Source organism: Eimeria necatrix, genomic scaffold (genome assembly GCF_000499385.1).
Source record: "Eimeria necatrix Houghton genomic scaffold, Enh_scaff48, whole genome shotgun sequence".
NCBI classification, from domain to species: domain Eukaryota; phylum Apicomplexa; class Conoidasida; order Eucoccidiorida; family Eimeriidae; genus Eimeria; species Eimeria necatrix.
In genome coordinates, this window is record NW_013654362.1 from 85,151 (window position 1) to 112,777 (window position 27,627).

The 27,627-nt window shown below is 48.9% G+C and overlaps 5 protein-coding genes across 5 annotated transcripts in view; 1 reads left to right on the forward strand and 4 right to left on the reverse strand.

Annotated features, from left to right (window-relative positions):
- Window positions 1-475: 475 nt before the first annotated feature.
- On the reverse strand, window positions 476-2,741 carry ENH_00057890 (lectin-domain protein, putative; the record flags this gene model as incomplete). Its single annotated transcript, XM_013581732.1, has 5 exons — window positions 476-666; window positions 804-1,036; window positions 1,184-1,584; window positions 1,763-2,220; window positions 2,357-2,741. 5 exons carry the CDS (start codon window positions 2,739-2,741, stop codon window positions 476-478), a joined length of 1,668 nt encoding a protein of 555 aa, XP_013437186.1.
- Window positions 2,742-4,602: 1,861 nt separating this feature from the next.
- ENH_00057900 (SFT2-like domain-containing protein, putative) lies at window positions 4,603-5,642 on the reverse strand (the record flags this gene model as incomplete). The annotated part of the gene is made up of 2 exons (XM_013581733.1): window positions 4,603-4,846; window positions 5,032-5,642. 2 exons carry the CDS (start codon window positions 5,640-5,642, stop codon window positions 4,603-4,605), a joined length of 855 nt encoding a protein of 284 aa, XP_013437187.1.
- A 5,107-nt stretch (window positions 5,643-10,749) lies between these two features.
- Window positions 10,750-11,200, reverse strand: ENH_00057910 (serine proteinase inhibitor TgPI-2, putative; the record flags this gene model as incomplete). The annotated part of the gene is made up of 2 exons (XM_013581734.1): window positions 10,750-10,892; window positions 11,152-11,200. 2 exons carry the CDS (start codon window positions 11,198-11,200, stop codon window positions 10,750-10,752), a joined length of 192 nt encoding a protein of 63 aa, XP_013437188.1.
- A 1,290-nt stretch (window positions 11,201-12,490) lies between these two features.
- ENH_00057920 (myb-like DNA-binding domain-containing protein, putative) lies at window positions 12,491-18,801 on the reverse strand (the record flags this gene model as incomplete). Its single annotated transcript, XM_013581735.1, has 20 exons — window positions 12,491-12,586; window positions 12,775-12,923; window positions 13,113-13,291; window positions 13,502-13,623; window positions 13,978-14,028; window positions 14,190-14,240; window positions 14,379-14,660; window positions 14,841-15,073; window positions 15,270-15,411; window positions 15,651-15,760; window positions 15,964-16,048; window positions 16,187-16,385; window positions 16,689-16,749; window positions 16,983-17,066; window positions 17,229-17,301; window positions 17,461-17,552; window positions 17,781-17,856; window positions 18,023-18,114; window positions 18,352-18,527; window positions 18,653-18,801. The coding sequence occupies 20 exons, from the start codon at window positions 18,799-18,801 to the stop codon at window positions 12,491-12,493; spliced, it is 2,502 nt and encodes an 833-aa protein (XP_013437189.1).
- Window positions 18,802-24,135: 5,334 nt separating this feature from the next.
- The window catches only part of ENH_00057930 (hypothetical protein, conserved), a gene marked incomplete at both ends in the record, with an annotated part of 32,383 nt that continues 28,891 nt past the window's right edge, over window positions 24,136-27,627 (forward strand). The window contains 8 exons of the mRNA XM_013581736.1: window positions 24,136-24,218; window positions 24,483-24,594; window positions 24,758-24,843; window positions 25,174-25,420; window positions 25,981-26,053; window positions 26,203-26,324; window positions 26,522-26,891; window positions 27,052-27,492. Of these exons, the coding sequence (XP_013437190.1) occupies window positions 24,136-24,218; window positions 24,483-24,594; window positions 24,758-24,843; window positions 25,174-25,420; window positions 25,981-26,053; window positions 26,203-26,324; window positions 26,522-26,891; window positions 27,052-27,492 (1,534 nt within the window). The remainder of the gene's footprint in view (window positions 24,219-24,482; window positions 24,595-24,757; window positions 24,844-25,173; window positions 25,421-25,980; window positions 26,054-26,202; window positions 26,325-26,521; window positions 26,892-27,051; window positions 27,493-27,627) is intronic.

The following is a 27,627-nucleotide window of genomic DNA, read 5'->3' on the forward strand; positions in this document are numbered from 1 at the left end:
AGCCCGCTACTCCCCACACTTCCCACTGAACATGTGTGACACCGAGTTCAGATTGTGCGCACCGCAAGCAACTGTCTGCCAAACGTTTCTGCTTCTCTCACTAGGGTCACATTCTGCAGTTCCTTTGGAAACTGCGTCTCACTGCATAGCCTGCTAACTAACAACAGCAGGGAATCTCACGTTTCCCTGCTAGGCGGACACGTACTCACATAACACTAAACTTCCTTGAAAGCGCTCCCCAAATGGAAGTGCAAATCATCATGAATCAAACCTGTCCAACAGGCTAGTTGCCTCTTCCAGCGACCGTTAAGGCGCTCTGTTTCACATGGAGTGCAATTACAGAGGGGCGTGAAAAGCGCACCTCATGCCTGCAGCTTTTGTGAGGAAGCCACTCTGTAGCTACTGTGGTTCATTTTCTAGGCACTGGAGTCCCAGTGTTCGCATTGAGTACAAGGCCAGGTCACTGTTTGCCATTTCAAAGCATATGTTTTTTCTCTATGGCCCGGAATTTCCTCCACGAACACAACGCAAATAAAACGACCAGAACGAGCGCTGCCATAGCGAGGAGGAATGCGCTTGCGTGCTTAACTGCAATATCTTTTTCCAGTTGGCTGGACAAATCGGTCAGCCGAGACAGAATTGGCGAGTCCCTGTCGTGTGCTGAGCCTGAGTACAGAGGAATAAAAGTTATGCTCACAAAGGTGAACTAGCAAATGCATTCAGTCAGGGCGCCTCTTGAACAACAAGCTAGTAAATTACCCAGTAGAAACGGCAGCACTTCGGTGAAGCAGCAGGAAGCTTACCTGACTTAGTTTCCACATGTTTGTGAATGTTATGTAGCGCTGAAGTGTGCTGCTGAGAATGGCGTTTAAACAGATCCTTAAAACCAGTTAGCTCCGACTTGATAGACCTCACAGCTTCTGGCCCTTCCTCACCCCAGAGCTTCCTGAGATCTTGCCGCAAATCGCTCACTTCAACACTGAGCATGCTTATTTGGTTCCCAATGGACGTCAACATCCTCATCAGAGTTTGGTCTCTGAGCCAAGCACAGGGAAATGAATCTAAGCAGTCTGAATGCTTTCAAGATGCTTAGGTTCATTTCCTGGAGTGAGAGCTCTTTTGGCCGCAAAACGTTAATCTGGCTATTAGCGAAGAGACAGATAATGCAAAGCCTGCAGCTTACGCGTGGCTCGCGTCAAAACCTATATGAGAGGTGTCATGTGTGGCTCCTGGATAGATCCCGTAATGCTCAGGGTGGGCGGAATGCGCATGAGGGCTTGTTGCAACCGGCTGTGTTTCCATAGGGTGAACTGCATGTTGGGGTACAGGGGCAGCGGGTTGAGTGGGGATATGGTCTAGACTCCACACTTTCACAAAGTTCAACACAACCTGATCTCCCGTAGGTTGATTTCCTGTTGGCGCTTGACTTGAGCCTATCCCATTATGGGCTGTAAAACCGATGAAACCGTGAGCGTGCAAGTGAACATGCTCAAGTGAGCAGGCAGTGACCCACGCTGAGGCGACAGACTCCCGAATTTGAGCAACAACTCCCTGATTTCCAACTATGACGCGGAAAAGGACTGGCTGAAGCACAATCATTTGCAAAATATTGTTTCTGTTGTTTAGAAAAGGGCAAGGAATTTTGTGCCTTTTGTGTATTAGTGTATCCCCTGACAGGAGCCATTTCGGCTGCTGGACAAATTTAGTTGCTCATTAGAGGATCCCCATCTTCATTCTAAAAGTATCTGGTAAACAAACCTACAGTGGATTTATTCCTGTATTGATAGAAAAAGGCAGAGGAAGCCGAGATTTCCTTCGCTAGTTCTCGGTTGTCCTCGGTGTTATGGATGCATGAAATGGACGGATTGATGTTGCCTGCCTGATCCACTGTTTTAAAGATAACTCCAAATCCTTTCGGGTTATTTTTGTATCCTATGAGGTTCCAGTTGGCTTGCTCCTCCGGCGATCGAGGGTAGACGCTCGCGTAGGGCTCATATACATACCAAAATGCAAATCCCTCGGGCTGACCATCGCCACCAGCTGGTCCTTCAGGGTGAGTTGTTGGATCTCTGCCGAACACGCCGAACCCAAACTGCACCTCAAAGTAGACAGCGGAAATTGCATTGCGGTGCCAGAACTGGCCTGTTCTGTTGGCCTCTCCTGGCATTAGCACGATGTGGTCTTCCGATGGAACAGTTGACATCGCGACATCCCAGAAACCTGAGTTTTCCGACAGCGAGCAGCGCAAAAAGCACAGTGGCACGCATTATCTTTAAATAAGGCATTCGTCCACGCAAGTGCACTCGACACAGCGCTCCTGTAAACACATAAGCTTTACTCTGACTTTGGAACATACTGAGGTTCTCTTGGGATAGAGGAGGCTTCCAAGAATGGGTACTTAGCTCCGTCGTGCCAGATGACTGTTCCCACAGGGTGTATGGATTTGGCAGAGCGCCCATATTGACGCCGTCGTGACTGTGCTGGGATATCGACGGATCATGAGTACCGTATCCATGGTGACTGTGCACAGGGGGAGGTGGGGGAGCAGCAGCTGGGTCAGACGGTATGTGGTGGTAGCCATAGGGTGCAGATGCAGTGGGTGGCATTTGTGGGGCCTGAGCTAAGCCAGCCTGAGCGCTATGGTGAACAGGAACGTCCTGTCCCCTTGAGGTCAGTGGCACTATGGTGACAGCCGCTGCTGCTGCATAGGCACAAAATGCTCTGCGGACGTAGCTTGACATTGTAAGAGAACAGATATAGCCTCGGCAACCTAGAAGAGCATGGCGCCGGCGATGGCGCAAACAAACGTTAATTCGTGACTTTCTGAGTCCACTGCTGGCAGCTTTACGTTTTGTCCGAGGTTGCTTCTGTCACCTTTGCAATTCTTCAGATTGTGTGCACTCACGAGGAACCTCAACACGGATTGCCAGGATATTCCTCTCGCCTACTACAACAACTTGATCATCACGTGGAGGCAGAAACCTGTAACGTCATTCCAAAAAGTACCCATTCGGTGTTTCAAGGCAGAAGAGGACCTGTCGCTTGTGGGGTCACGGGTCACTCTGTCTTCAGAGGTTGACCTGGGGTAACCTGTGTAAAGCAACGCCCAACGTGCTGGGCGACAAAGTCTTCTGGGCCTTTCTCGATTAAAAACCTTGATTTCCGTCTGTTAAGTGCTTTACTAGCTCTTTGACAGTAGCATATCTGTTCGGGGGCGCTCTAGCTCTACAGTCAGGCACGTCGCACATGCGCTACCTGCCAGTGGCACCTTCGCAGTTGCCTGGCTTTCCGGCAAACCCTCTATAACACCTGAAAAGTTTGTGTTGAGAGGTAAAATTTACTGTCTATTATTTGCAGAAGAAGACCCTCAATATTACTGCGTGGCGAGCATAATTCAATATGACTGGTTGATCTCCGTCTTGCAGTGTCGGCGGCTTCCATAGCAGCACTGCGATGAGCAACTACCAGTGAAATAGCGAAATTAGGGACTACGCATTGCAGATAGTGCTGTATTGTGTGAATTAACCACAGTTTTTTAGGCATTATGCGGAGGGGTGGTCCGCGGTTATTCAAGCCAATGCATTGTAGTTACATGTAGCCGTGCGGCGTGTCCATCTCCTTGGTTCATTGAAAGTTTCCTGAGCATAAAGTGATTAACTCTCGTAGCAATTTCCAACGGCTATGAGTCAGCAGGCTCTGCAGCAACTAATGTCTGGGAAATCCTCATTTGTAATTAACAATGGTCAACGATTACTAAGCGTCTCTTCCCCAGGTCACCTCAAAGCAGCTCTAGTACGCAAATTCAGCGGCTTCTCTTGCCTGATTCCGCCGTTTTCGAGCTCAAGGTGGTAGTGCAGCTTACTCCCTTAGTGCAGTTCTCCCCAATGGCGGCCTCGTCAAACCTACACTGACCATACCGCCTGTAGTCCCCAACCTAGCATGAGGCTCCACTTTTACTCTGATTGACTCACTTATTGTATGTTAGACTCCCCCGTGTCTTCTACAACAATATTTCATGCCTTCGTTGCTTTCTTCTAAGCGTCAGTTCGCTGCCTGCTGTCGCGACGTAGTCTTGATTTGCACCCCCACCCATCGGCAGGTCTTCGCCCCCCTCTCAACTGGTGAATAATCAACTAGCGAATAATGAAAGACACTCCTCTAAAAAATACTAAATTGGGTGCAAAAGCTCTAAAAAATGTCCCCGTCGATTAATGGAAGCGGCTGCCTCTCCTCTCCTTACTCCGCAGCGTCCCGCACCGAGCTCACTGGGGCATTTTCACCAAGGAGAGGATTTTACGCGAGAAATGCAACCGGATACTTTAGAGTACGGCTCAGCAGTTGCAGGCGCAACACCACGGAGGGTATGCGATGGTGCTTCATCTAATGTAACACGTCTGAACAGCTGAAGCCTCTCCGCGCTTGCGCAGTCACGCCACTACTTGGAACAGCTATTGCACCCCGCGACTCCAAGCATATCGCGTACAGCTACAGTGGGCAGACAGCAAACGAGCCCTTGCCGGATGCAAATTGCTCAAGTTTTTTGAGTTAATCGCCAACTGTGGCCACGGGATGGCCGTAGTTGCAGCTGTCGATGCACCTGAACTACATGGGAAGCTGCAGGTCTCGAGAACCTCCACACTTGAACGCTTTTCGCAGCAGTTGCCACGCAGCCTGTCCCATGAACTTGAGCATGTGAGAACCGCCTGGGATATATGACACCAGAAAAGAAGTCAATCCGCACAACTGCAGGACCGAAAAAACAAGAGTGAGCACGTAAGACTTGGCCATCAGGGTGGCGTACAACGTCAGAAACAAGGACGAGAAGTAAACCGCTGTGAACGGTAGCCTGCAGAGATCCACAACAAACGATGCACACCAGTCCAAAATCATGTTGGCCCTTTCCCTCTGCACATTTGCGGCCTAAGCAAATGGACAAAGGCAGCTGTGTAGGTATACTGTGCAGCAGTGTGTGGGGGTGGGGAAAATAACTTCCGTCTAGTATAAGGGGGCCCGCAGCGGCAGGCTGCTGACCTGGAAGGCTCCACGAGATGCCGAGAGAGAGCAGCTACGCCCCTGAGGAGAGCTAAAGCGGCTAGAAAGCATAAAGAGCCCATGGTAAAAAGCAAAGCAAACTTAGACGGGGCGAAAACGAGAAGAGGGAGAGTGAGGAATGCCAGAAACATGAAAAGCACACCAACTGCAGCGACAACACCGAACATAAGCATGTTCTGTGAAGAAAGAGGGTTGTCAGAAATGGTGGCCCTGGTTGCGTTAACCACCGAATTCGCTCCGTCAAGCATGCGAGACGCTCCATCCTTGACTGCAGACAAGCCCGACTGTAGCAAGCCATTCTGTTCCTGTTGGCGGGGCGGAGGCTTCATGGGCCCGCTTGGCAGCCTTCCTGGAGTCGCCCAAATCCCTGCGCCTGCTCCCGTCCCTTCAGGTGCAGCTGCTCCTGCTTTTGTCCCCAGGATGTTTCCAAGGAAACCCGGCACCGCTGGCTTCCCTCCCGTAGATCCGTTCCTCATTGGCGTCCCGTCCAACGACACCATTGCATAGCCCTTCTTCTCCTGCTGCTGCGTACCTCCATAAAAAGACAGGCTGTTCGCGAAGTCCCCAAAACTCTGCTGTGACCCCATCATCTTCACTGATAGCGCTGCTTGTCAAGGATCAAGAAAAAGGTACAGTAGCTCGTGAGGTCCTCCACACCGACGTTGCATGCACTTAAGTCGATCAAATATGTAATGACGCGTATCCCAAAACAAACAGCGCCCTACCAGATAGTTCAGGCGTTTGTTCCCAGCGGCGGATGGAGTTGCCGTCGGCAAAGCTGGTGGACCAGATGGCTTCAGCGTCCTCTTAAGAAAGAGACAGATAACAGGGCAGTGATGATCCTGATAGGAAGTCGACAAAAAATCCTAACGGACATTAGGCTTAACTTCTCCGAAGCTGATCTGTTCAGCCCGCCATGAAAACTGACAGGTGCTGGAGGGCCACAGCGCTTAGCGTTGAGCGCCTCTCTGATGTCTTTCCTAGCCTGATACAAGGAAGAAAGAAAGAAGCTAAACTTACAAATAAGAATATTTTCGGGCGCATCGACTACTGAACAGACTTAATAGACTATTCGGCCTGCTAATCTTGCTCCGAGAACCGCTCACACGCATGGAATGCCTCGACGTCAGGAAGCGTAGTCAGTCGTGACTCATTTTCGGGTAGCTTCCATAAAAAAGAAGACGGTTCACAGCTTTGGTAAAAGTTAGGGTACAGAATATAGTTTCAGCGATAATGCACAGGACGAGCTGTTCCCTTTGCTGCGCTTGTGAACGCTTCAAAATAGTTTCGCTTTGGTGTGCATGCACTTGATTTTGTATTCCATTGTGGATCTCATCTCACATACGTCAGTAGGAATAGCAGGTGACACATTTTTAGGGGATTCATGTAACGTTTTTTGCCCACAAATTTAAAAAATATTGGAAACTTGTGTCGGTCTCAGTACTGCTTGCACCAAGTGTTGTGCGCTGCATTGCAGCCAGGGGTTTGATATATTTCCCTCTGAAGCTGGGGGCGGAGTCAGACAGCGATAAGACTGAAAAGTCTGTAGCGCAAGCCAGTATGAAAAGAAAGGGTTCTCTTAACGGCGCATTGAGTATGGGCTGCACAGGTGAGGTATCTATGTACGCACAGAGCCTACTCGCCTGTTGTCGCGCACTTCTCAGTGTTACTTGGTGAGATTGACAGAGCAAGACAGAAAATGCTTCCGCTATTGGGACTTCATGTGCATTTCTCGTTATTGGGAGTGTTGCCACCTGCAGTCCTGCTATGTGAGACATCAGTGCAGGGCGCCCCGGCTTGTCGGAACCCGGAGCAGGACCGAAAAGCCACAAGTCTGACACTTGATAGCCATTAAACACACTCTCTCTATCGATGCCTTCTAAGTGCATTCAGGGTCAATTCGATCTTCAGATATCGGGGCCGCCGCCGTGTGCGCACAGGTGTTACATGCATCCGCTTGCAAAGACGCTCAACATTATTTGTTACAAAATATCGCCTCTCAGAAATGCCTTAATCTGCCACACAATGAATATCTTGTTCCAAAAGAACGCCGGCTCTTCCGCAGCCAGTAGCAAGCACAAGGTTGGCAAAATTTTTCGCATTCTAGAAAGCGTCGGTTTGCGTAACGGCGTTGTCTACAAGAGTTCAATTGGGCCATTTTTTCTTTCGGTTAATGTCCAGCATTTGGATGCTCTTCATAGTCGGAAGTGTCGGAAGCTTGTTCATTAATGGCGACTGTTTCAAGAGCTAACGGCTCGCCCTGCGAGTGCATGGCATCAGGCCTTGCCACTAAATTGTTATCTGATGTATGGAGCCACCCATTACAGGCCATTGCGTTGCTTTGCAGCTCGATGCTTGGACTATACCCGCAGGCAACTGTGGTCGGACGACGACCTTTAAGTGATCTCGTCGCATGGCAGATCGCTCCCAGAATCTGCATTTTACATGACATGTAAGATCATTGTGAAGCCCGTTTGAAGTTATCAAAGTTTTGGATAAACTTCGCGAGGACTCGGCTTTCAAGTGCACTAAATTACTTGACGCGAGTTGAACTGCAGCGGCTCGAATAGCTACTACCACACCTGCCCTATCGTCTAGCCGCTGCAGCTTGAACTTCGCTTTCTATTCTTTTACGAGGCTTAAACATCAGCAAATATGAGCTACCATAAGCGTGCTACCCACTTGCTACAGGTGCGGCCGTGCTGTGGCTCCTGCACATTCCTACAGCCAGAAAGGCTCCACTTTTTTTTATGTTTTGTTTTGTTTTGTTTGTTGTGCAGAGCATAGCGAGTGGCTGGCAGATGGATGTGACATATTTGGAAATTTGCATAAGTATGTTTTAATGCGGACCCGCCTGATTTCTGAGAACGCACAGAGCATCTGATCAATCCGCAAAGAGAATGTGAACCGCTCTTGAGCAAAATTTTTATCTATGTTATATGGCTCTATAGAGTTATTTTTGTTCGTCTTCACGCGGCTGGATGTAACGGGTGATATTTATATTTCAGTATGCAAATGAGCAACAAATCGTGGATACAGAGAAGCGAGTGAGGAACTTCCAAGCAGAAGCCACGCTGGCCATTCCAGAACTCCAGTCGAGTGGCTCTATTAGCATGCGCTGTGGAAGTATGCATGGCGCGGTCGGTTGAGATAACACTCTGACGCGTCACAGAGAACTCATTCAGGTGTTTTCTTAGTAGGGTTGAAGATGCTTGTCCTGATAATTGCGCCATTGCCAGTGGACCCCCAGTGAACCCCCAGTGAATGACTTGCTGTGGACTCGCGGCGGTTTCTTCAGATACCTGTGCACACCGAGGGACAAGACCACAATGACGAGCTGTTGCGGGCGCATTCAACTTAGTGGATTGCAGCTAACTGTAAATGAACTGCTCACAGTCTAGTACCTTCAGAGGATACCCAGCAATTCCTTGGGTGCAGCGGTCAGATAAATTCAACTATATTCAACTCACCTCTGCATGCGCCACTATAAGCAAAGCGAGCGCGGGCACAATTAAGATAGCATCTGTTCGGGTGCGTGATGCCATTGGAATCACAGACTGGTTTGTACTCGCGACGGCAGACGCATCCTGAAGAATCAACAACGAAAGTGTGAAGCATACGAACAGGTAGGACATCAAGAAAATTGGAGCGGAAATAAGAAGACATAGCTCATGTCGTATCTGACTGACGCAAAAAGATTGCATCCCTTACCTCCCGTAGCCCCGCAAGCACCCTGATAGGCAAGTGTTTTCCCTTTACATCTCAGTTCACACTCGTTCTGATGTGTCGTCCCTTCGGTATCGCACACTAGGCGGTAAACCGAAGGGCAGGCGCAATCTGCACATTCAGGCACGAAATCACAAAAATATGTCCTCATTTTACAGAGCCATGTGCGGCGCCACACAGACAACTCAGTGACAGTCACCGTTCAGCGAAACTAGCCCGAAGTTTCAAACATTTATCTCACTTGGCACTGTCTGGCAAGCACCCTCGTAAGCAAGAGCCTTCCTCCGGCATCTCATTACACACTGGTTATCGTGTGTCACTCCTTCGGTGTCGCACACTGGGCGGAGGACCGTTGGACAAACGCAATTTGCTGAATAAATAACAAAAGCACGATTCCTGTTAGCTGACTCATCGCGTTGGACAGAAGAACGTTAACACGTCAGATAACTAAGCCACGGCACTACGGAGTTGTGACCTCACAGGGATTATCTTACCCGCAGCTGGAGCTGCCTGACAAACGCCAGAGTTAGCCAAACTTTTGCGGAGGCACCTCAAGACGCATAAATTACGGTGCGTTGTGCCCTCAGTGTCGCAAACTGGGTCATATGTCTCGGCGCAGACACAGTCTGAAAAATCAAAAGTTGCAGCATAGAGCAACCACAGAACTTTCACAGACAGCTGGTAGCTGTATTGGGCATTGCCTCGGTGAGAGCTAGCTTGCAGGTTGGCGTTGTTGTTTCTTGGGTCGAACAGGAGCATAAAAAAGTGAAGAAAAAAAAGGTGCTACTCACTTGGATGTTCTTGACAGAAACCGCCGTGTGCAAAAGTTGCGTTGCTGCACTGCAGGAAACATCTGTTTTGATGCGTTTTTCCTGTTGTGTCGCATACTGGGTCCACTGTGCTTGGGCACAAACACGCTACGTCAAAAGGACAGCACACAAAAGCGGTTGCACCTCGGTATACTTGGACGTGCCATTAGGCACTTCGAATACACTAATGAAACAGTTGACTCTACGAGCACGAAAGCAGCGGCCTACGAGAGGAAGAACTGCAAGGTCCTTTGTAGGCTAGAGTCTTGTTTCTGCACTCGAGTAGGCATTCATTTGTGTGAGTTCTGCCTTGGGTATCGCACACAGGGTCGCTGTACCCCAAGCATGAGCAGGCTGCAGAAAAAAAAGGACACATCCGGCGCCACTTGGGCAATTCAAAGGCAGGTACTAGCCATCCTTATCCTGGCGATACAAATGGATACACCTACGTTGTGCATAGGCAGGCCTAAACAGAAGGACTCAGCGAAGTGTAAAGAACCGTAAATGGCTCACAGGATTGTCTTACACATGCCCCTAAATATGCGAGGGTTCTCCCCTTGCAATTCAGTAAGCAGGTATTGTGAAACAACGTATTGCGGGTGTCGCATACTGGACTGTATTTTTGAGGGCACATGCACTCTGAGCAGGTAATCACCACAACGCACACACTGATGTGTTGTTGCATATGAATGTAGCGCCAACGACAGTAAAGTAACTTGCGAAAAACTTGAAGGTCTCTGCTTTTTATCGCAAACAGTCGTAGCAAAGGCAGCTAAGCTAGCTTGCTTAAGCTTGCCGTTACAAGTAGGCCTAAGGAGAGTCCGGCAGGTACCGTTCCATACAGTACGTCTGGTATAGCGTCACCAGAGCAACAGACATACCGTTTTGATCCGTTTCTATTTGTTGGCCTGTAGGAGGACATGAACGATACTACACAACTTGGCCTTAGCCTGCATTACAAAGCTACCGCTGCCAAACGTTTTGCTACTGGGAACAAACAATGACTTGAAAATAGTGAGGCACGCCAGCTTTATTTACCCATTTCAAGGAAAGCAACACTCAGAAGTTACATTTGAGATATAAATTGTTGAGGACGAGTAGAGGAAGCATCAAGGCAAATATCCTACTTTTGCACTGTTGAGCGAGGTCTAGTAAAAGAAGCTCACTCACCGGAGAGCAATGAAGATTCAGCGCATTCCCCTTTATGCTTCATCTCTGTTTGCGTGCACTGTAAATGGCAGCTATTCAAGTATGTCTTAGAATCCACCCCGCACACAGGGTCTTCCGTGAGTGGGCATTCACAGTCTGAAGGCACAGCATCATACTCTTCAACATCATTTGGTTAGGGACTTACTGGATGCAAAGCCCTGTGTAAGCCAGCGGTGCCTGGAGGACAGGCAGGCAGCTCGTGGCGAGTCTACGAATACGAATATCGCGATCTCGTGTGATCAGGTCCTGACCGAGGGATTAACAGGACTGCACTGGTTATATGCACTGCTATGAACCCTCACTGATATCAATATGCTAGAGTGGAATAATGTTGGATAAGTACAAAATGCCGTACCTTCCCGGACTGCAGCGGGCCTAACCAGAGGGAGACCAAACAGCGCCATGATGAGTGAAAGCTTCCACGACAAAATCATTTTAAATATATTTCTGTGAATATTATTGCAGAGGTTACCTGTTACTCGAGATCTGCAAATATTCAAGTAGAGACTACTTGTTCTGAGGATTTGTACGGCTGCGTAGTTCGCAAAGCCGCTTGTCGCTGCGAAGCCGATGAAACTCGAGCCCAGTGGAATGAAGCCAAGCTGACCGCTTCTGTTGTTGCTTTAAAACGTGTCAGTCATCCAGAAGTATTAATGGTGCCAACTCGAGCGCTTATAAATCTTGTGGCGAAACGGGACACTTTGTGAGGCTCCTAGCAAACAAGCCCGCATTGGTGGCGCTGTCTGCTCTTACTAAAGGGAGCATTAACGACGAAGAGACGAAGAGGTTTTCTGTTTAAATGAACTGTGAACATTTGTCCAATATTGGACTTTGCTTAGGTTCCCCAGTTTCCGAACCACCGCCACTGGCGGACCATCGAGCGGTCCAGTGACCTCCGATAGCCCAGCATGCCAGTGCACGATAATTTGGGCATTTGACCATATATTAGCACTCTCTCGCAGGATAAAAAATAAGTGCAGAGCAAAAAATCCTTCTAACAGCTGAAATGAGTTGTAGTTGCGTCCCACAAAGCACACCGGAAACCCCCGGTTGCGTCTGTGAAGAATCCCTAGCATTGCAGGTGTAAATGGTGAGCATAGCCATTCCTAAACCAGTTCATCATCCCCAAAGAGATGAAGGCTATGCTTCTTGGTACACTGCAGTCAGCCTGTGCAATTTGACGGCCCAGCAGTACAGGCAACAACTTCCTCTAACTCCAACGACAGCATTGTGCAACGTCTTGCTGTCTTGAGTTTGCAAAACATGCTGCGGCTTAATATCTCAAAGTAGATGCCAGTACGAAGTACAACACGTAGCACTTCAATTACCCATCCTGGTACTTTCCAGGTTGCAGACGCCCTTATTATTACCCTCCTCGACAGCGCAGACTGACGTCGTGTGGTTAGACTGCAGTAGTACCGAAATCTGCAGCGCAACTGTGCTACTTAAGCTGGCAAAAACTGCCTCGTCTGTGGCCATCATTTCTTGCACAAGTTCTGTGTATGAATAGCACGTCCAGTTTTGATGACCAACAAAGGCCGCTAACAAGCCACTTTTGTGTAGCTAGCGAGTTATTCGTTCCACCGTGAGGGCGCCGTAGACCCTGCCTCCTAAGGCCCTTCTGGAATTATCCGGAATGAGCCAAAACCGTGAACCAGTAGGCCATACAACTGCAGAGGGGCACCTGGGCTCTGCTACGCCTGTATTTGCTGCTCCTGTTGGGCGCCTCCTGTGTCACTTAGCAGCTCCTGGAGGTGCTTCTTGACTGCTGTCAGACGCCCATAAAGTTGCTGCCCACAAAACCCATTAATGATTAAAGAAAAGGGGTAAATTCTCGCGTGACATTTTCCCAGCACTGGGTGGAAACTATGAACTGCCCGACACCATCCATCCTTGACCCAGCTTCTTCCATGGTTGTGATGACTATGTTTTAAACCCGTGAGTCATAAAACAAATTAAAGTTTATCAGCAAGCGTACTTGGAGAAACAAATGCTTCGCACGCTCCCGTAAGACCTCCACCCGTTTTTCTTCGGTCCGAACCTTCACTGCTTTCTGCTCTGCCTCGTGCAGTTTAGTGAAAGACGCAATGCGCGCATCAAGCTGCAGCAATTCGGCGCTGCTTTCGCCTGCGCAGAGCAGTCGCACGTAAAAGCTTTTCGATGCACGTGAGCAGTGCCATACGCAAGAGAATGTCAAACGAACACTTGTATGTATCCGCATAGGCTACGCTAGTTTAGAGAGTACACGACTGACCACAATAAAGACTAACAAATACCCAAAATTAGGCGCAGCATGTTTCGTTGTTGGCAGCTCACTAATTGCCTTGGCAAGCTCCTTCTGACGATTTGTATATCCTGTCGTGAGCACCTTGTACTTCTTCTCCAGCTTTTTGGTTCGCTGAACAGCTGAAGCCAAACCAGTCTTGAGCGTTTCCACTTGATGAGCATACACCTGAAGGCGCTCACTAGGGCTAAGGGTTGACGAAGAAACATACCTGCAAAAGCGACGCACCTATCTGACAGCGTAATTAGACCCCTAGCAAAAATGACACTCTTCGTCTACTCTAGGTCCACAATCAAGCAACGCCTTCGCCTAGTCAAGCACTGCTATGTAGCTCCACGATTTCTCGTAGCGTGCTGTTAGTGCTGCAGCTGTTCATTTGCACAGAAGCACCCTTAAGTCAATTTCTGCAAATGAGTCTCACGACTTTGATGCCGGATTAAAGACCAGCTGTGTTTCCAGCGTAAGAACAAGTTTGTCAAATCTCGGATAATTCTCATCCAAATTCCAAGACGCCAGCTCAGTTTCTAAAAGCTCTCTCACCGCCTGCCCACAAATAAATGCGGAATCGGTAGTGTTCTCAGGAGATCATCCCTGCAAAAGGAGCTGAGGAATCCAAGTCGCGTGACAGGCTACAGTCCATGGGCCCACAATCCAATGAACAGGCGAGGTATACTTTGCAAAGTCTACCACTAAATATGGCTAGCAGCGTGATGCACACAGACAACGCAAGGGTCACCCAGAATGCAGCAGAAGCGGCCCGTTGTAATCGAGCATGCGGCACTTGAGAGCTCAATTCCTCGCTCTCGAGCCTTTATACGCCGCCATAAAACTTTATGAAGTACTGTGTTTATCATGGTTTGCTGCTTTGTTGCTCTCCTGGCATCACCTCTACTGTACCTGCATTTCCTCCAAGCTGCATGGTTCAAGTTCGCCTGTTGGTGGCGGCGGCTGCGAATACAATTCGCACGCAGAGATATACTGAATACTGGTGTTGTCTTATGAGCTAATACGCAAGCATAATAATTGCAAGAGGTACAGGGAAGTAGAAATATACTATTCCAAAAGGATTCTTAAGTCATAATTAGACTCGACAAGTCTGAACAGCTCACGCTGATGCCGCGGAATGGATGCGAATAGCAGTCGTTTTGAACGAGCAAACTCTGCAAAAACCACCATACGACGCGTGGGTGCAAGACCGTATTCACAAGAACTGACGAAAAGAGGCATACGCAGGTGAACTCAAGCTGACGTGAGAGTTTCTCCCTTCACACCGAAGGCTCATTCACTGGCTGGCTCACCATGACATTCTCAGTAAGCGATGCAGCTTCAGATATGGCTGCAACAGCGGCATCCTTTCCTTCCTCCGTGATATATGTATTTTCATCCTGCTGTACCTGCTGCTGTACAGCCGCTGCCACCACTGCAGTAGCGTCGATAGACGAGCTCAACGGTTTAGATGGAGGAAGTATGGGCCTAGGAAGCTGCCGCTGCATCACTTGCGTCTGCTCTAAAAAGCGCCTCCTCGCCGCCTCAGCTGCCCGCGCAGCTCGTCGCTTTTCCACCTCCTCCATGTCCAAATCCTGAAAGAAAGAGGAAGCAGAAGCAACTGACCCGTAGTACTTGATTCCGAACAATCAAGCGCCCTTCATTGCTTAAAATGTGAGCCAAAAGGCAACCGCAGCTTTTCAATACAACAATGCAGACATCTCTGCGACCAGCATCCACGTAATGCCCCAGCGCTCAATGGAAATATATCTCACAGCTTCAGACTCAAGGAGCTCCTTTTCTTCCTCAGTAATGTCATCCGGGATCTGCCCTGTGACATCATTCTTGGGAGCAGGAAGCGAGGCGAGAGATGTTCGCGCGTGAAGACGGGCGAGATGCAGCTCTGCCTTGGAACCCATACCACCACCTTCTGAAGCAGACCCAGCGTCGGACGGATCATTTAGAGGAGTTGCACTGCTGCCATGACCCGTGACGGTGATGCGAGTAGCTGAAGGCATACAGAAAGACAGCATATGACTTAAGTAGGGCTAAATCGTAGCGACTGAGCTTGAATGACCACTAAGTAAAAAGGGGGACGAATATAAAAACGCCTGCGCCCTTGAACGCTAATTCTCATCGAACCAGCCTGCCGATCACAAACTTCAGTTCACACAGCTACGGCTAAAAATAAGAAGCTTCCTAACCTGCAGTAAGTGGAGTATCAGATATCGTGCCAGTCAAGCGGGTCCCACGGAGTTGCTGCTGCAGAGCATTAGGCGTTCGCACGTCACCAGGAGTCAGTCCTTTCCCACCCGGAACTTCCTCAATCTGGGCATTTTGCTCTCCCTACGACAAATTAAAACAGAATTAAGATTAGCCGTTGCCACACGTTTCTTCCCTCCCGTTCTAAAACCCAAATCGCGGCGTCTGTATCTCTAGAATAACCTACTGGCAGTGCGGCTATAATCCCATCAACTTAAGTGTCAAGTATTGCTGTTCGTTTTGCAGATCTCTCAATAAAATGTGTTGACGAGCAGTTCAGTACCTCTTGTGCTTCACACCTAGCCACACTACCTTTCGCGCACCTCTAGAGGAGTTTGGATTCCGAGGAGGGCCAACGCATTTCGTGCCTCTTGCTGGACGCGTTCAGAACGGCGAGGTATCCGGGAAATAACCGTGGACGGCGTGGAAAGTCCTGCAGTGAAGGAGGTACGCCCGAAACATATCTGCCCAGCGCTACATTATCCTAGTGCAGTCTAAACCCTTCATCGAAGACAAAACTTGCGTGGGGCATTCTGCGGATGTCACGGAGAACCAGGAAGATCTGAGTTGTGTTCTCTCAACGACGTTTCTTATCGAAAATGCCAGTCCTCGAATTCTGGCACCAGATCTGTTCACCTTGTGCAAGTAGAGTGGAAGTCTCATCGTGCCCATCCGACCCCGTCAAGAGTGACGCCTCGGCCCCAAGACGGACCAGCTCTTCCTGCACACGAAGAAAAGCTCTCTTTTGTGTGCATGCCACCGATATGTGTGCGCAATGAATATACAGTGGGAACTGGTTGAACTCTAGAATACAACGACTAGAAATGGCGTGCACGATGAATACAGTTACTTAGCTTACGAGCTCGTGCTCTTTCAGCATCGGTTCTGGCAGGTTGAGTTTCATCTTCTTTGATATTGCATCTTTCTTCAGCTTCTCCTCCTGAAGTTTCAGGTACTCATCCAGGTGATCTTCTCTCAGCCGCTTCAACTTTCTTGCATCTTCCTTCCTGAGCTTCTCTTCCTCCCGAGCGCGCATGGACCCTTCCATATGTTGCAAGCTGAGAACAAACAACTACAAGTCGAGATAAAACTATACTGCAGCTAACCAATGCAAAACCGTGGCACAAGTGCTACCGATCGTCGCGGCTTCTGTCTGAATATGATTCTCAAGGCCATGTATAAACCGCAGGAAAAATGAGGTCCAATAAGCCCTCCAAAGCCAAACCGGCTTAGTGTGTAGTTCAAATGACTTCGTGCACTGGCCTCGCTTGCTTCATTTTTTTTTACGAGAATGCAAACATGCCTCCGATATATCCTAGACAATCCAGCAAAAAACGAAAAAAACTACAACTCTTCTCTACCTGATATTGGCGAAGTTCAGATTGCCTTCTGGGTTCTCTTCAGATGGAACCTCGTAAAAGCCTAAAAGGCAAAAACAACCCGTTCGACATGAGCTGGCGCTACGTTCAACACCCCGGAACCCATGCAACTTGGCATGAACCCAATCCACCATGCACTCTCTTTATACGCCAATGTGGACATTCGCAAACACACTCGATACACTTATGCTCAGCGTTGGCTGCCTAGATGCGTGCGATCATGCCCATACAAAATAGTGTAACAGATGAAGTTGATTGGGTATCACAAAAACCGACCTGGCGGCGGCTTCTCTTCAAACGGCACCTCTTCGTATGGTTGAAAGTTTTTTCTCGTTCTTCGCTTCGCCCCGGTGATGATACCTGTCAAGACACGCTTGACGTATTCATACAGACAGAGCTCTCCCTGCGGCTTCTGCAACAGATGTTTCAGTTGCAGCTGTGCAAACAGCAGGGGCTGCTGCTGCCCACTATGTTCAATGAGAATCCCATAAGCGGCTCGCGTCAAACGAAGTGTGCGCTCACCTGCTGCCTTTAGCTCCCTTTTCTTTTGCAACGCCGCCAGCCGACGAGCCTCTTCCAGCTGCTTTTCCCTCGCCTGCGAAAGTCACAGCCGTTGCCCATTCCATAATGAAACGCTCATAAAATCTGAGCCCTCGTGGCTCGATGGAGGGTGAGCTGTGAAGCGTTGGCGCAGACAAGAACAACGCCACCAAGCAAGAGGCAACGGAGACAGTGAAAAACATTCGTAGCGTGCCTTTCGCTTTGCCTTCTTGCCACGCGTGTTCGCTAGACGGGCTCTGGCTTCTTCAAGCATTTCCTTTTCATCCTCTGCCATGTCAATAGGATCTGTACAGGTCAATATAGGCACAGACTATATTCTTAAGGCCTTACGTTCTAGGGCCTCAACAGGATCTTCTCTCTGAATGTTTCCACGAAATGGACTCATAATTGTACAAGTGCACAATCGCTTTTAATCGACGTCACACGAAATGGGCCCGGAATTTTCCAAGTGCACAATCGCTTTTAATCAATGCCACAAATTGCAGTTCCGAACCCTGGTGTCTAAAGACCCACCTGCACGTGACGGCTTGGTCTCGGGGTGCGGGTCAATCTCTCCAGGCCGCAGGCGCCTAGGGTCTTCTCTTCCCCGCTGCAACGCAAATAAGCGAGCATTTTCCCACCGGCGCCTTACTCAGGAGAGGGAAAATTTCAATGCAAATGCACGTACAGCACAGGATTCAAAGAAAATGGGAGGCGGCAGCAGAAACCGCTTCACTCGTTTAGAAATCAGGAGCAACAATAAAACAAATACTTACAAGAAATCCAACCCCTCTTCCTGGAGCCTTGCGGCTTCCTGGAGCTTGCGAAAATCCTGTGCCACTTGGCTTGTCCGCGCCCTCCATTCCTTCTGCATAAAACAGGCAGTGCAGTGCTAGCTGATAGACGGCCTGATGCTTGGTATGGGTCTCAATATAACAAGTGCTGGACTGCACTGCATCTTCGCTCTCTAGCGAGGTACGCGAAACACGATGGAGACTTCATACACGTTAAGAGCAAGGCAACGGCGAATGCGGGCAGAGCAAGACGCACATGCAAAACAGGGCAACTAACATACGCATTAAAACGCAAATAATTATATACTTGCCCTGTGCTTGATCAAGGAGCTCTTCATAGTGCATGAGGCACTGGTATGCCGTCCGTCCAACAATGGGCGCAATAGTGCGCCACTGAGATGGCATAATTTTAGCAAGATGAAGAAGTTTCTCTTCCTCTTCAAGTGTCCATTCAGTTTTCTTCACGCTTGGGTCCAACCACTCATACCTGCAAGCACGCCTCCAGCCAACCGCACTCTAAAATGCACGCCTCTCACGTTCGCTGGAGGGCGCAACACTCTTTCCTTGAGAGAAACATCTGAGTGCTTGTCTACGGCCAATACGGTGCCATACCATCTGGCTTTGCATTGTTTTGCGGATTTTTTGACGAGGAGAGAAGCCACTCGACTCCAGTTGTTCAGGCCATATTTCATGACGGCCGCCTTGAGGATCTCATCTTCGCTGTTCCTCCACACACCTCCTTTGATAAATATGCGCACCATTTTCCACTTAGCTCGAATGCAGAGCCGCTTTTCCCTCACGCCGAGCTGCCGGCAAAATCGCTAAAGGTGACTGGAGACCAACAGCCACTCCGAGCCTTCTCTCTCGCTATTTCTTGGAAGCCACAGCGAGTTACCATGCATCTCTTCTTCCATAATTCATCTCAGGCTCTGAGGGACTACTGATGGTGGCAACTTGGGTGTCAATGTTAGGAAAACAGGGAGAGGAGAACAGTTACTGTGTCCATCAGTGTCCGCAAAGCGTTCCTGTTGACCACGCCACAACATAACCCAAATTCAGCGCCTTGAACACCTGGCTTCAGTCTAACAGCTGGTTGTTTAGATGCAGTAAATTTCACGAACTCCCTGGTGGAACTGGCCGTAGCGGTTGCATGCACTGCAGCCCCAAACGGATTGAGCATAAGACCAGCAGCAGCTAATGTACTGTAATATTCGTTTCTCGCAAATTTCCGTATAAATTTTGTGAGATGAAGATTGAAATTTGAGGGTAAAGCAAGAGGAAATGATATCTATGGCCGGAGAGCAGAGCTTAGAGACTGTAGATATTCTTCTATGCAAGGAATATATCAACCTGTTGGCGATGCTCCAGCGTAGCCTGTGAAGGGATCCAAAGACGCCCGCCATCAAGGACTGTCATGAAAATATAAAGATACTCAAGTTATTGAATCCGCTACTGTTTCTTCAATTTCGTAATATATCGAAGCCAAAAGCAGTGACAGGCGACACTGAGCGAATACAGGCTGGCTCTCGTGGCGTCCACCCACCGTGGTAGACACCTGTAGGCTCACTCACCAAAAGGAACACACCCACCCTTTGATCTTCTGATTTTTTTTTTGTACATATTTGGAGATTCATCGCTGTTATCTATCCCCCCGCAGATTTGGGCCTCAAATCATGTAACGCTTTTGCCTTAAGGTGTAGGTTTCCCCCCCAGCACCACTGTTGCTTAGCGCGATGTGAGCGTACGCTGCTCCTTAGCTCTTTTCGAGATTCTGGTGTCTGGCAGCATAGTAATTGGAGGAAACAGGTTCATGCAGAGAGCCGACGGAGCTTCTGCGTTACTCTTGGCTCACTTGCGTTTGGAGCAGTATTTTCCACGCTACATAGAAGTGTGGCATTTCCTAGTATGGATGGATATTTGTGTCAGGCTCTACCTTCATATCTTTGAGCCTCTCATTGTCTTCTGGTGAGTGATGGCACAACGCCCATGCATACCTTGACACCAGACTGCCTCACGCGCCATCGTAGAGCGATTGGTGCCCCGGCAGCCTGCGAACCACCACAGGCACGTTATTTTCCCTCCTCTCGTGACTGAAGCCCTCCGGAAATAATGACAAGGGCCTAAAATAACGTGGAACAAATAATTTTTTATCATTGGCAACCGCTCGCAAACTGCGCATCAGGCTGGCCCCGAATCACACTTCCTTCAGTGTGCCTGTGCTGCAAAAGAGTAGTCACTTTCTAGCACCCCAATCAAAACCAACTTCTGTTGGGTGTACAGTGCTGCTCGAAAAGCACCCAAGGAGCTTGCTCAACAAGGCATTACAAAGCAGGTTCGGCTTGATAATGCTCCTGCATGGTCGTGATCCGGAATGCATCGGCTGCTGGCTGGCCTGTTGACTACTCCGAGGTTTGCAAGCATGTGAAGATCTCGCAGCCGCCTTTCTCTTAAAGAGAAGGCACTCCCGCCTTCTTTGAAGTGAAGCAGTAATTCATCATTTTTGTCGTTTACAAGCTCAGCAGATTTTACGAGATCAGGAAGCAAGTCTTCCCCAACACCATATCCTTGCCTTCACATTGCCAGTGACTGCAAAAACTTCCTCTAGTTAGTTTGGCCTTGAGCCTAGAGTCTTCTTAGAAAGTGATTAGGATATACGAATCGTTCCAAAGCCACCAGAATCTTCGGGCGGCTTTTCGGTCCCCCTCTGCTTAGATTCCTGGTCCCATCTGGCCAATGACCAGAACTTGCACCCTTTACAAACCCCACAGCGCATCCTGCAGTATCAAACGAGGCCTCTGCTGCTTTTACAAGGCCTGAAGCCACGTGTACGAAGCGGCAATTATTGCTGCAGCTGCCTCCTGAACTGACGATTGGCGTACTCTGCGATCTCTGAGCAGTGCAATTTACATGCCATGTAGCAAGTTAAGTTCCACGTGGTGCATCATACAATTGGTCTAGGCAATCAGCTGAGTGACCATATGATCGAAATCCCCGATGAGTGGACTGTGAAGTCCGCACTTTTTGTTGGCCACCAGCAGTGCATTCAGTTTCTGCTGTGGAATTTCGCACAGCCTATTGTGAAACACCTCCGTAGCACAATCCAAGTCCCTCTTTGACAGCGTCGCAAGAGCAAAGCAGAAATGTGGAGCTGCTCGCCTCATTTGCTCCCATCGATTTCTGTGATATTCTTGCATCCACGCATACAAGTTGGGCAACATGTAGAAACTTTGGCAAAAGTTGCCTTGCATCCGGAGAGAGTTTCGAGCCTTTCAGTCGTTGGCGAAACCCTTTTGCTATCACTCTTTCTTTCTGGGCTTCGTGTTGAGTGTTGGAGGGCTTAGTTCCTAGTAGCTCCTCATTGCATCTTCGGTCGCGAGCCCTTTCCTGTAAATGCCTTTCGTTCCTTGCACAAGTGGGTCGCACTGTCCTTTTCCACTACCCATTCTGGCTTCTGTCTTTTGTGTAGTTATTCGAGTCATGCTTTTGTCCAGGGTGGGCAAAATATGCGCCGTTTGTGTCACCCTTGCGGAGCTGGACGCTAAACAAGGTCTATTCTGGCTTTCCTTCATTTTGAACACTACCCTTGCAAAAAGACAGTCCAAATATTGAGTAAGCGCTTATAGCGGCTCCAATTTGGGGTGTTTGACTTCCCTGTTGGGCATTTGGAGCTCTGCAGGGCGAGCTTCGTGGTTCCAAGGTAGCGGCGAGGGGTCTGTGCTGCATTTGTGACATCGTCCCTGTAGCACCCTTCAATTCTTTTTGCAAAGTTGCACCCTTTGCTTCTCACCTCTGAAGGTTCTTTAGCAAATTTCGTCTATCCAGTTACTGCACTGTTTTTCTGACTCCACGCCATCTTGTCCTGCTCGTCACACGCTTAGCAGGTCGGTAATTGGAAATCTTGGTGCACCAAACCCCATGCACACTTCATAGTACACTAGGCAGACAACTCAGACAACCTGTTGAATGTATGCGGAATTGCCCGTTGGATGTGGTGATCTTTAAAGAGGTTACGCTTTTGTATGATGCTTCTTGCTGCGTGGTGTAAGTCTTTTGGGTTTTGCAGAAGATTGCACTCGGTGACCGCAAGAAGCTCTTCTGGGGTATCGTCATCAATGTTAGGAGGCTGTTCAAAGGGCTTGAATCGCAACTTCAAAGCCCCAATATCCTCGCTGAGACAGTTGCAGAGTTGCACCGCGGTAGTTTAGCTGATTCCTTTTCCCTTAAGAAATAAGTAGTTGCTGTCCTTGGTCAAATGCACTTTAAGAATGCAGCACCTGGAACAATTCTAGCACTATTCCTCTCCACTAAAAGAGAGGTGGGCACACGTGCGGTAACAAGCCTACAGCCTGTGGAAACCATACGGCGAGAGTACAGCGAATATGCTGAATGTTATGTTATGTTCCTACCAAGAGCCCTGCTCCCTTGAATTTAGTCGGCGAATTTTAACTGAGTATACATAAGGGCTTCTGTCGATGTAGAAAGCTGCTGTACGAACACCTGATAGTGTGTCCGGCTTTAACCACTGACACACTGGTCAAGGCCGTAGTGCTGCCACTACTTAAGTTGCTTGTCTCCAGGAGCTCTCTTAGCTGATTCAGGAGTGGGGTTTGTTTGAAACATGGAATGTGGATCGTTTACACCGCTACAACTGAAAAAGCCTGCGAGCAGTACAATTTTGAAGTGATCGCAAAAGCAGAATGTTACACATATGTGCAGCATCCACATCACAACCAATTAGTAGCATCACAACGGGTCTGTCTATGTCATTAGAGTGAAAATTTTTATTGACTTGAGTTCAATCCGCTCACGGCGTCTTCACACATTCGTGAGTGTACCAGATTACCACATTCTTTTTTAGCCTATTTGTTACCTTAGTTGCCCCCTGCCTCCTTAGCACAAGCTTTCTCACACCTAATATTGTGCAAGAGGGCACGAAAACAATGAAGCAAGTCGAATAATAAGCACGGAACAACATGGGGAAGCACCAGTATATGGTGGGGTGACACATTATACCTAATGTGTAGATCCAGAAGCCGCTCGCCGTTGCTCCGACGCAAAATGCTACGACTTCCTTAACATTGCCGAGCCGTTGCTGAATAGCCGTAAGAATTGCATACAGGTCATTTAAAACTATAGCAATAGGGTTTGTGTCATGCAGATGACGGGCTCAACAGGGGCCCCCGAGGCTGCCGGTGAAGGGCAACGGGCCATAGAGAGCTCTAAGCAGCTCAAGGCGAAAAGTGGGCTCGAGCTGGGTTTAAGAAGAACTTCTGCACTTTGTTTTTATAGTTTTGAGGTATTTGTATTCTTTAGGTCCTTTGTTGCCGCAGAAGGACGCGTTTTAGACCTCGTCTTCGAGGGCCGGCCACGAGCGCCACCGAGCACGACTCGCTGGCTCTGTCTCCCCATGCTCCGAATGAGCCTATGGGGATGGCCCTCGTTTGTCTCGCCTTTTCCTCACTCATAACTCTCATACAAATCGGGGATTATCCCGAGACGCCCACTTTTGGGGCATAGTTGCGGCTCTCGGCCTCAGGGCGACGCCCGCCCGCCTCGAAGTCACCACAAGCAGCTCACACTTTGTCAACACCTTTTGCGAAACAGCAAGTCATAAAGGAGAATTGTGAAAGCGGGGCTTACCAACTGGGTAGCGCTTACTGCTCCAGCATTCTGGGAATCAAAGGGCCGTTCTTGAGTCTCGTTGCTGCAGGGGCTTACTTCAGCAACGGATGGACGCACAGCGAGAACAAGCGGCGCCCTCTGGTGCTGCTGTGTCGAATGGAGTGGCCAGAAGCGCATAAAACATCCAGAGGACCCAAGGGCTTGAAGATCGTTCAGCTGTCACACGGAGAAGTAGGAGAAGCGGCACCATCACTAGCAACAGCAACAGCTGCAGAGCAGGAATTGAGGCAGTAGCACAAGCTGTCACAAAGGCGTATACCATCGCTGAGTCAACTGCAATACCACCAAGGACAGCAGCAGCGCTAGCAGCATACAGCAGCAGCGGCCGTACACAGTCGGCTTATTTACCACCGAGTCGGAGTTTGCTTTTGACTGTCGCTGTATAAGCATGTCTTGGTCTCTGCATACAAACAATGTTGGCAAACATCCTGGACCAAGTCATCAAGACGTATGGCAAGGAATTCCTCGGGGACTGGGACCCAATTAACAACTTTAGGTGCGCTCGCTTCATCAGTGCAGGACAGCAATACACTGTGTAACTCGCATAGAGCTGCGCTACGAAATTCAGAATCGCGTGTCACAATAGCATCGCCGCACAGCTGATTTTTCCATTTAAATGCGAGATGATGGGGGGGTCCTTTGCAGCTGGCCATGGCGCCTTAAAGGGAGTGTACGTCTCAAAAGAGGACACAGTGCGACTTCTGTGCCTACGCATGTAGAAAAGGCGCTTCCAGTACACTTTTATGTGGGTGCCTTTCAGAATTGACTCGCTGACGGATCCAGAGATACACCTGACGAATATTCCGTTCCCGCAGCAGCTGTTCGAGCTTGCTGAAATTCCGTTCGCTGTGGACTACTCCAATATAGCAAAAGTGACCAACGCAGCACTAGCGGGGCCCTGAGTTTCGGTGTGGTGACTGCTATGTCTAAAGTTGCTGCGTCTGAGGCGGATACTATGCAGTGTCTATGGAGTTTCCGCGTAAGGCTTCAGGCTTAAGGGATTACGGCTATGAGTTTGCTCGTGTTTTCGTTTAGGTCCGAGCAAAGTTTTCTTGGCAGACATTTTTCGGAACGCCGGGTGCATATCCTTTTGCCATTGAGGCAGAAGACTTAGAAATAAGGTAAGCTGCAAGAACACACAAGGGGACGTTGTTCCCAGTCGCTACAGCTGCAAAACCTGCCATTGCGTCCGTTATTCTGTTGCTGCTGCTGCTGATACTGTTGAAGCATCTGCTGCTTGCCTAGTGACCTACAGCTGAAATTACTGGCACGTCTGCATGGCCGCCGAACTTCCATTCCTTGAAAGCAACCCAGGCAGCAGTTCAAGTGTAGAATTGGATTGCTAGACAAACGGATGTGGAGCTAATTAAACGTGTGCCCCTTTCTTCTGCTCTTGTCTCCCACGATCTTAACCGTTGACTCCAGTAATCTGTTCAATGGTTCTTTTCCAGAATCCGGCTGCTGTATCCCAGCGAGTGGAGCAGTGAATTCTGGCGCAATAAGATTCTGAAGGCTAAGTTGAAGCGGACTGCTTTATGGGAGAAGTTTGCCTCTTTGTTAGGGTCTGCGCAAGGTGACAGATCGTCTGTTGCACAGACCATCGAGCCAAGGATTGTCAATTCCTTGACAATTCGAGTCCGAAACATTCATTTACATATTGTTGATGATAACCTGGGAGCAACGCCTTGGGCATTTGAGGTACGACGATGACGCGACTTCAGCATTTATGGGAGCCATGTGTTTCTTATATCCTGGGAGCCGTTCCGCACGCCGTGTCTCAGCCAGCATTGCCATTTGATTTTGCTTTTCTGAGTAGTCAATTTTTGTGCTTCGTATTCGTTTCCTGACTTTGATGCCCCCAACATTGTCCAGACTTCGCTGCACCGCCTTAATTTCGTGGCATGCAGGCGTACAACTGGCGTAACTGTTTCTTCACATTCTGTTATATGAAAAAATAAATCCAACTTTCCTTTCACGAATTAAGAACTGAATCATGAGAACAGAGAAACAGCTAATTACGTTCGCTGTCTACAAGAGAGACGATGCACTTTTTGTCCTTCGTGCCTTCGCTGCAGTGCCATGTTGATGAGTTTTGCAACTGGCGTAACTGTTTCTTCACATTCTGTTATATGAAAAAATAAATCCAACTTTCCTTTCACGAATTAAGAACTGAATCATGAGAACAGAGAAACAGCTAATTACGTTCGCTGTCTACAAGAGAGACGATGCACTTTTTGTCCTTCGTGCCTTCGCTGCAGTGCCATGTTGATGAGTTTTGCATCGATTCGCCGAGACGGGGAGATCCCCGTATCTCTGAAATTGAGGCCACAGGTAACGAGTTGGCATAGGAGCTTCTGCGTACTTGAATATCCTCAGTGACACAATGTGTTTATAGCAAGAGTAATGAATTATGTGCAGCCTTGTTGAAATACTCCATTGTATGTACAAGCTTTCGCTTGTTGCTGTGAGTGCGTTCGTAGGCCTGGAGCAGTGTCTCCTGATGGGCCTTTGGATGCGGTTTGTAGGAATGCATATTTGGTTCAGGGAATTCCCAAGGCCTCAGCTCAAAGGCAAAGCCGGCGTAACCGTTAACATTGATAAAGTGAGCTTCATATTTGGGTTTTTACGCTATTACTGTCACCTGCATCACTACAGCCTGGCCGAATGCGGGCAGTGGAAGGACTTGTTGAAGGAAAAGTCTTGAGTTTGTCAAGAAATGGATGCTTCCAGTGAAGCCTTATGTGAAGAATAAGCGGCGGCCATTCCTTCATATGTTTTTTAGTGCCTGTGCCTTTGCAGGCACGGGAGCTACGTCGCCGTCTTCGGCGCAACCCCAAGGATGAGGAAGCTCAGCAGCTGCTCTCAGAGCTATTGCAAAGGGACGCAATTTCAGCAGTTGATGGTTCGTCATGTGGTGGATCGGCAGGGGAAGCAGATGCTACATCAGCTGCTTCTGCAAGCATGGCTGCAGAGACTGGGAAGAGTTCTTCCAATCTCCTCCCGGAGTTGCAACGTCTTAGCAGACAAGGAACGGCGTCTTTGGCAGGAGTTGACCCTGGGACCCTCACAAACATGTTAAGCAAGGAGATACAGGAAACCCTGAATATTGAAGACCGAAACGTCTCTCTATCACTTGCGTCTAGAGTTCTTCGGTGGGGATGGTGGTCTGGTAAGCTCGTTGATTTCTGTGAAGCTCCTTTTCGCAAAAAAAATTATGCAACCTTCATACGAAGAATATTGATACTTTGGAATTTCACAGTAGCTTGCTCGCTACGCTAGTTGATAAGGGCATTCATGCGGCAATTTGGGTGCTGCAATCATGAGTGCAGGAAAGGAGGCTTCCCCACACGGTCAACGTATTGACGACTTGCCACTAACTCCTATTAGTGCTGAAACCCTTCTAAATTCAAACGAACACGCCGAAGATCACAGTGGACGTGAAGCTATTGCCGTGTCGCACCCAATTTCGCCATCTAGCGCAATACCAGTATTGGGCAACGCGGCTGCAGCTGCTACCACCGCTGCTGCGTCGGCTGAAGCTGCGGCTGATGCAGCCGCCAAGGCAAAGGCAGTTGCGGCAGAGACGCTTCGCAGTAAAGGAGAAGATAGCGAGTCCAACGTGAGCAGCAACACCAGGTCGGAATCAGATGCAGAGCTCCTAAGCGGCGTGAGGGCTGCCCGCGCATTTAAAGTTGTCCCGTCGCAAATAAAAGATCTACTCGACGACAATACTCATGCACTGCGCATCACCCCAAAGAAAGGAATCGAAAGTACGTGGAACACCGGTAATTCAGAAGCTTGGAACATTTAACAAACGCACTTGCAGAGTCGTTTGCTGCTATTAGTCTTGAGCTTCCACTACAGCTTACCTCATAGAGGACCACAGTGTGTGACACTTTGCTCTC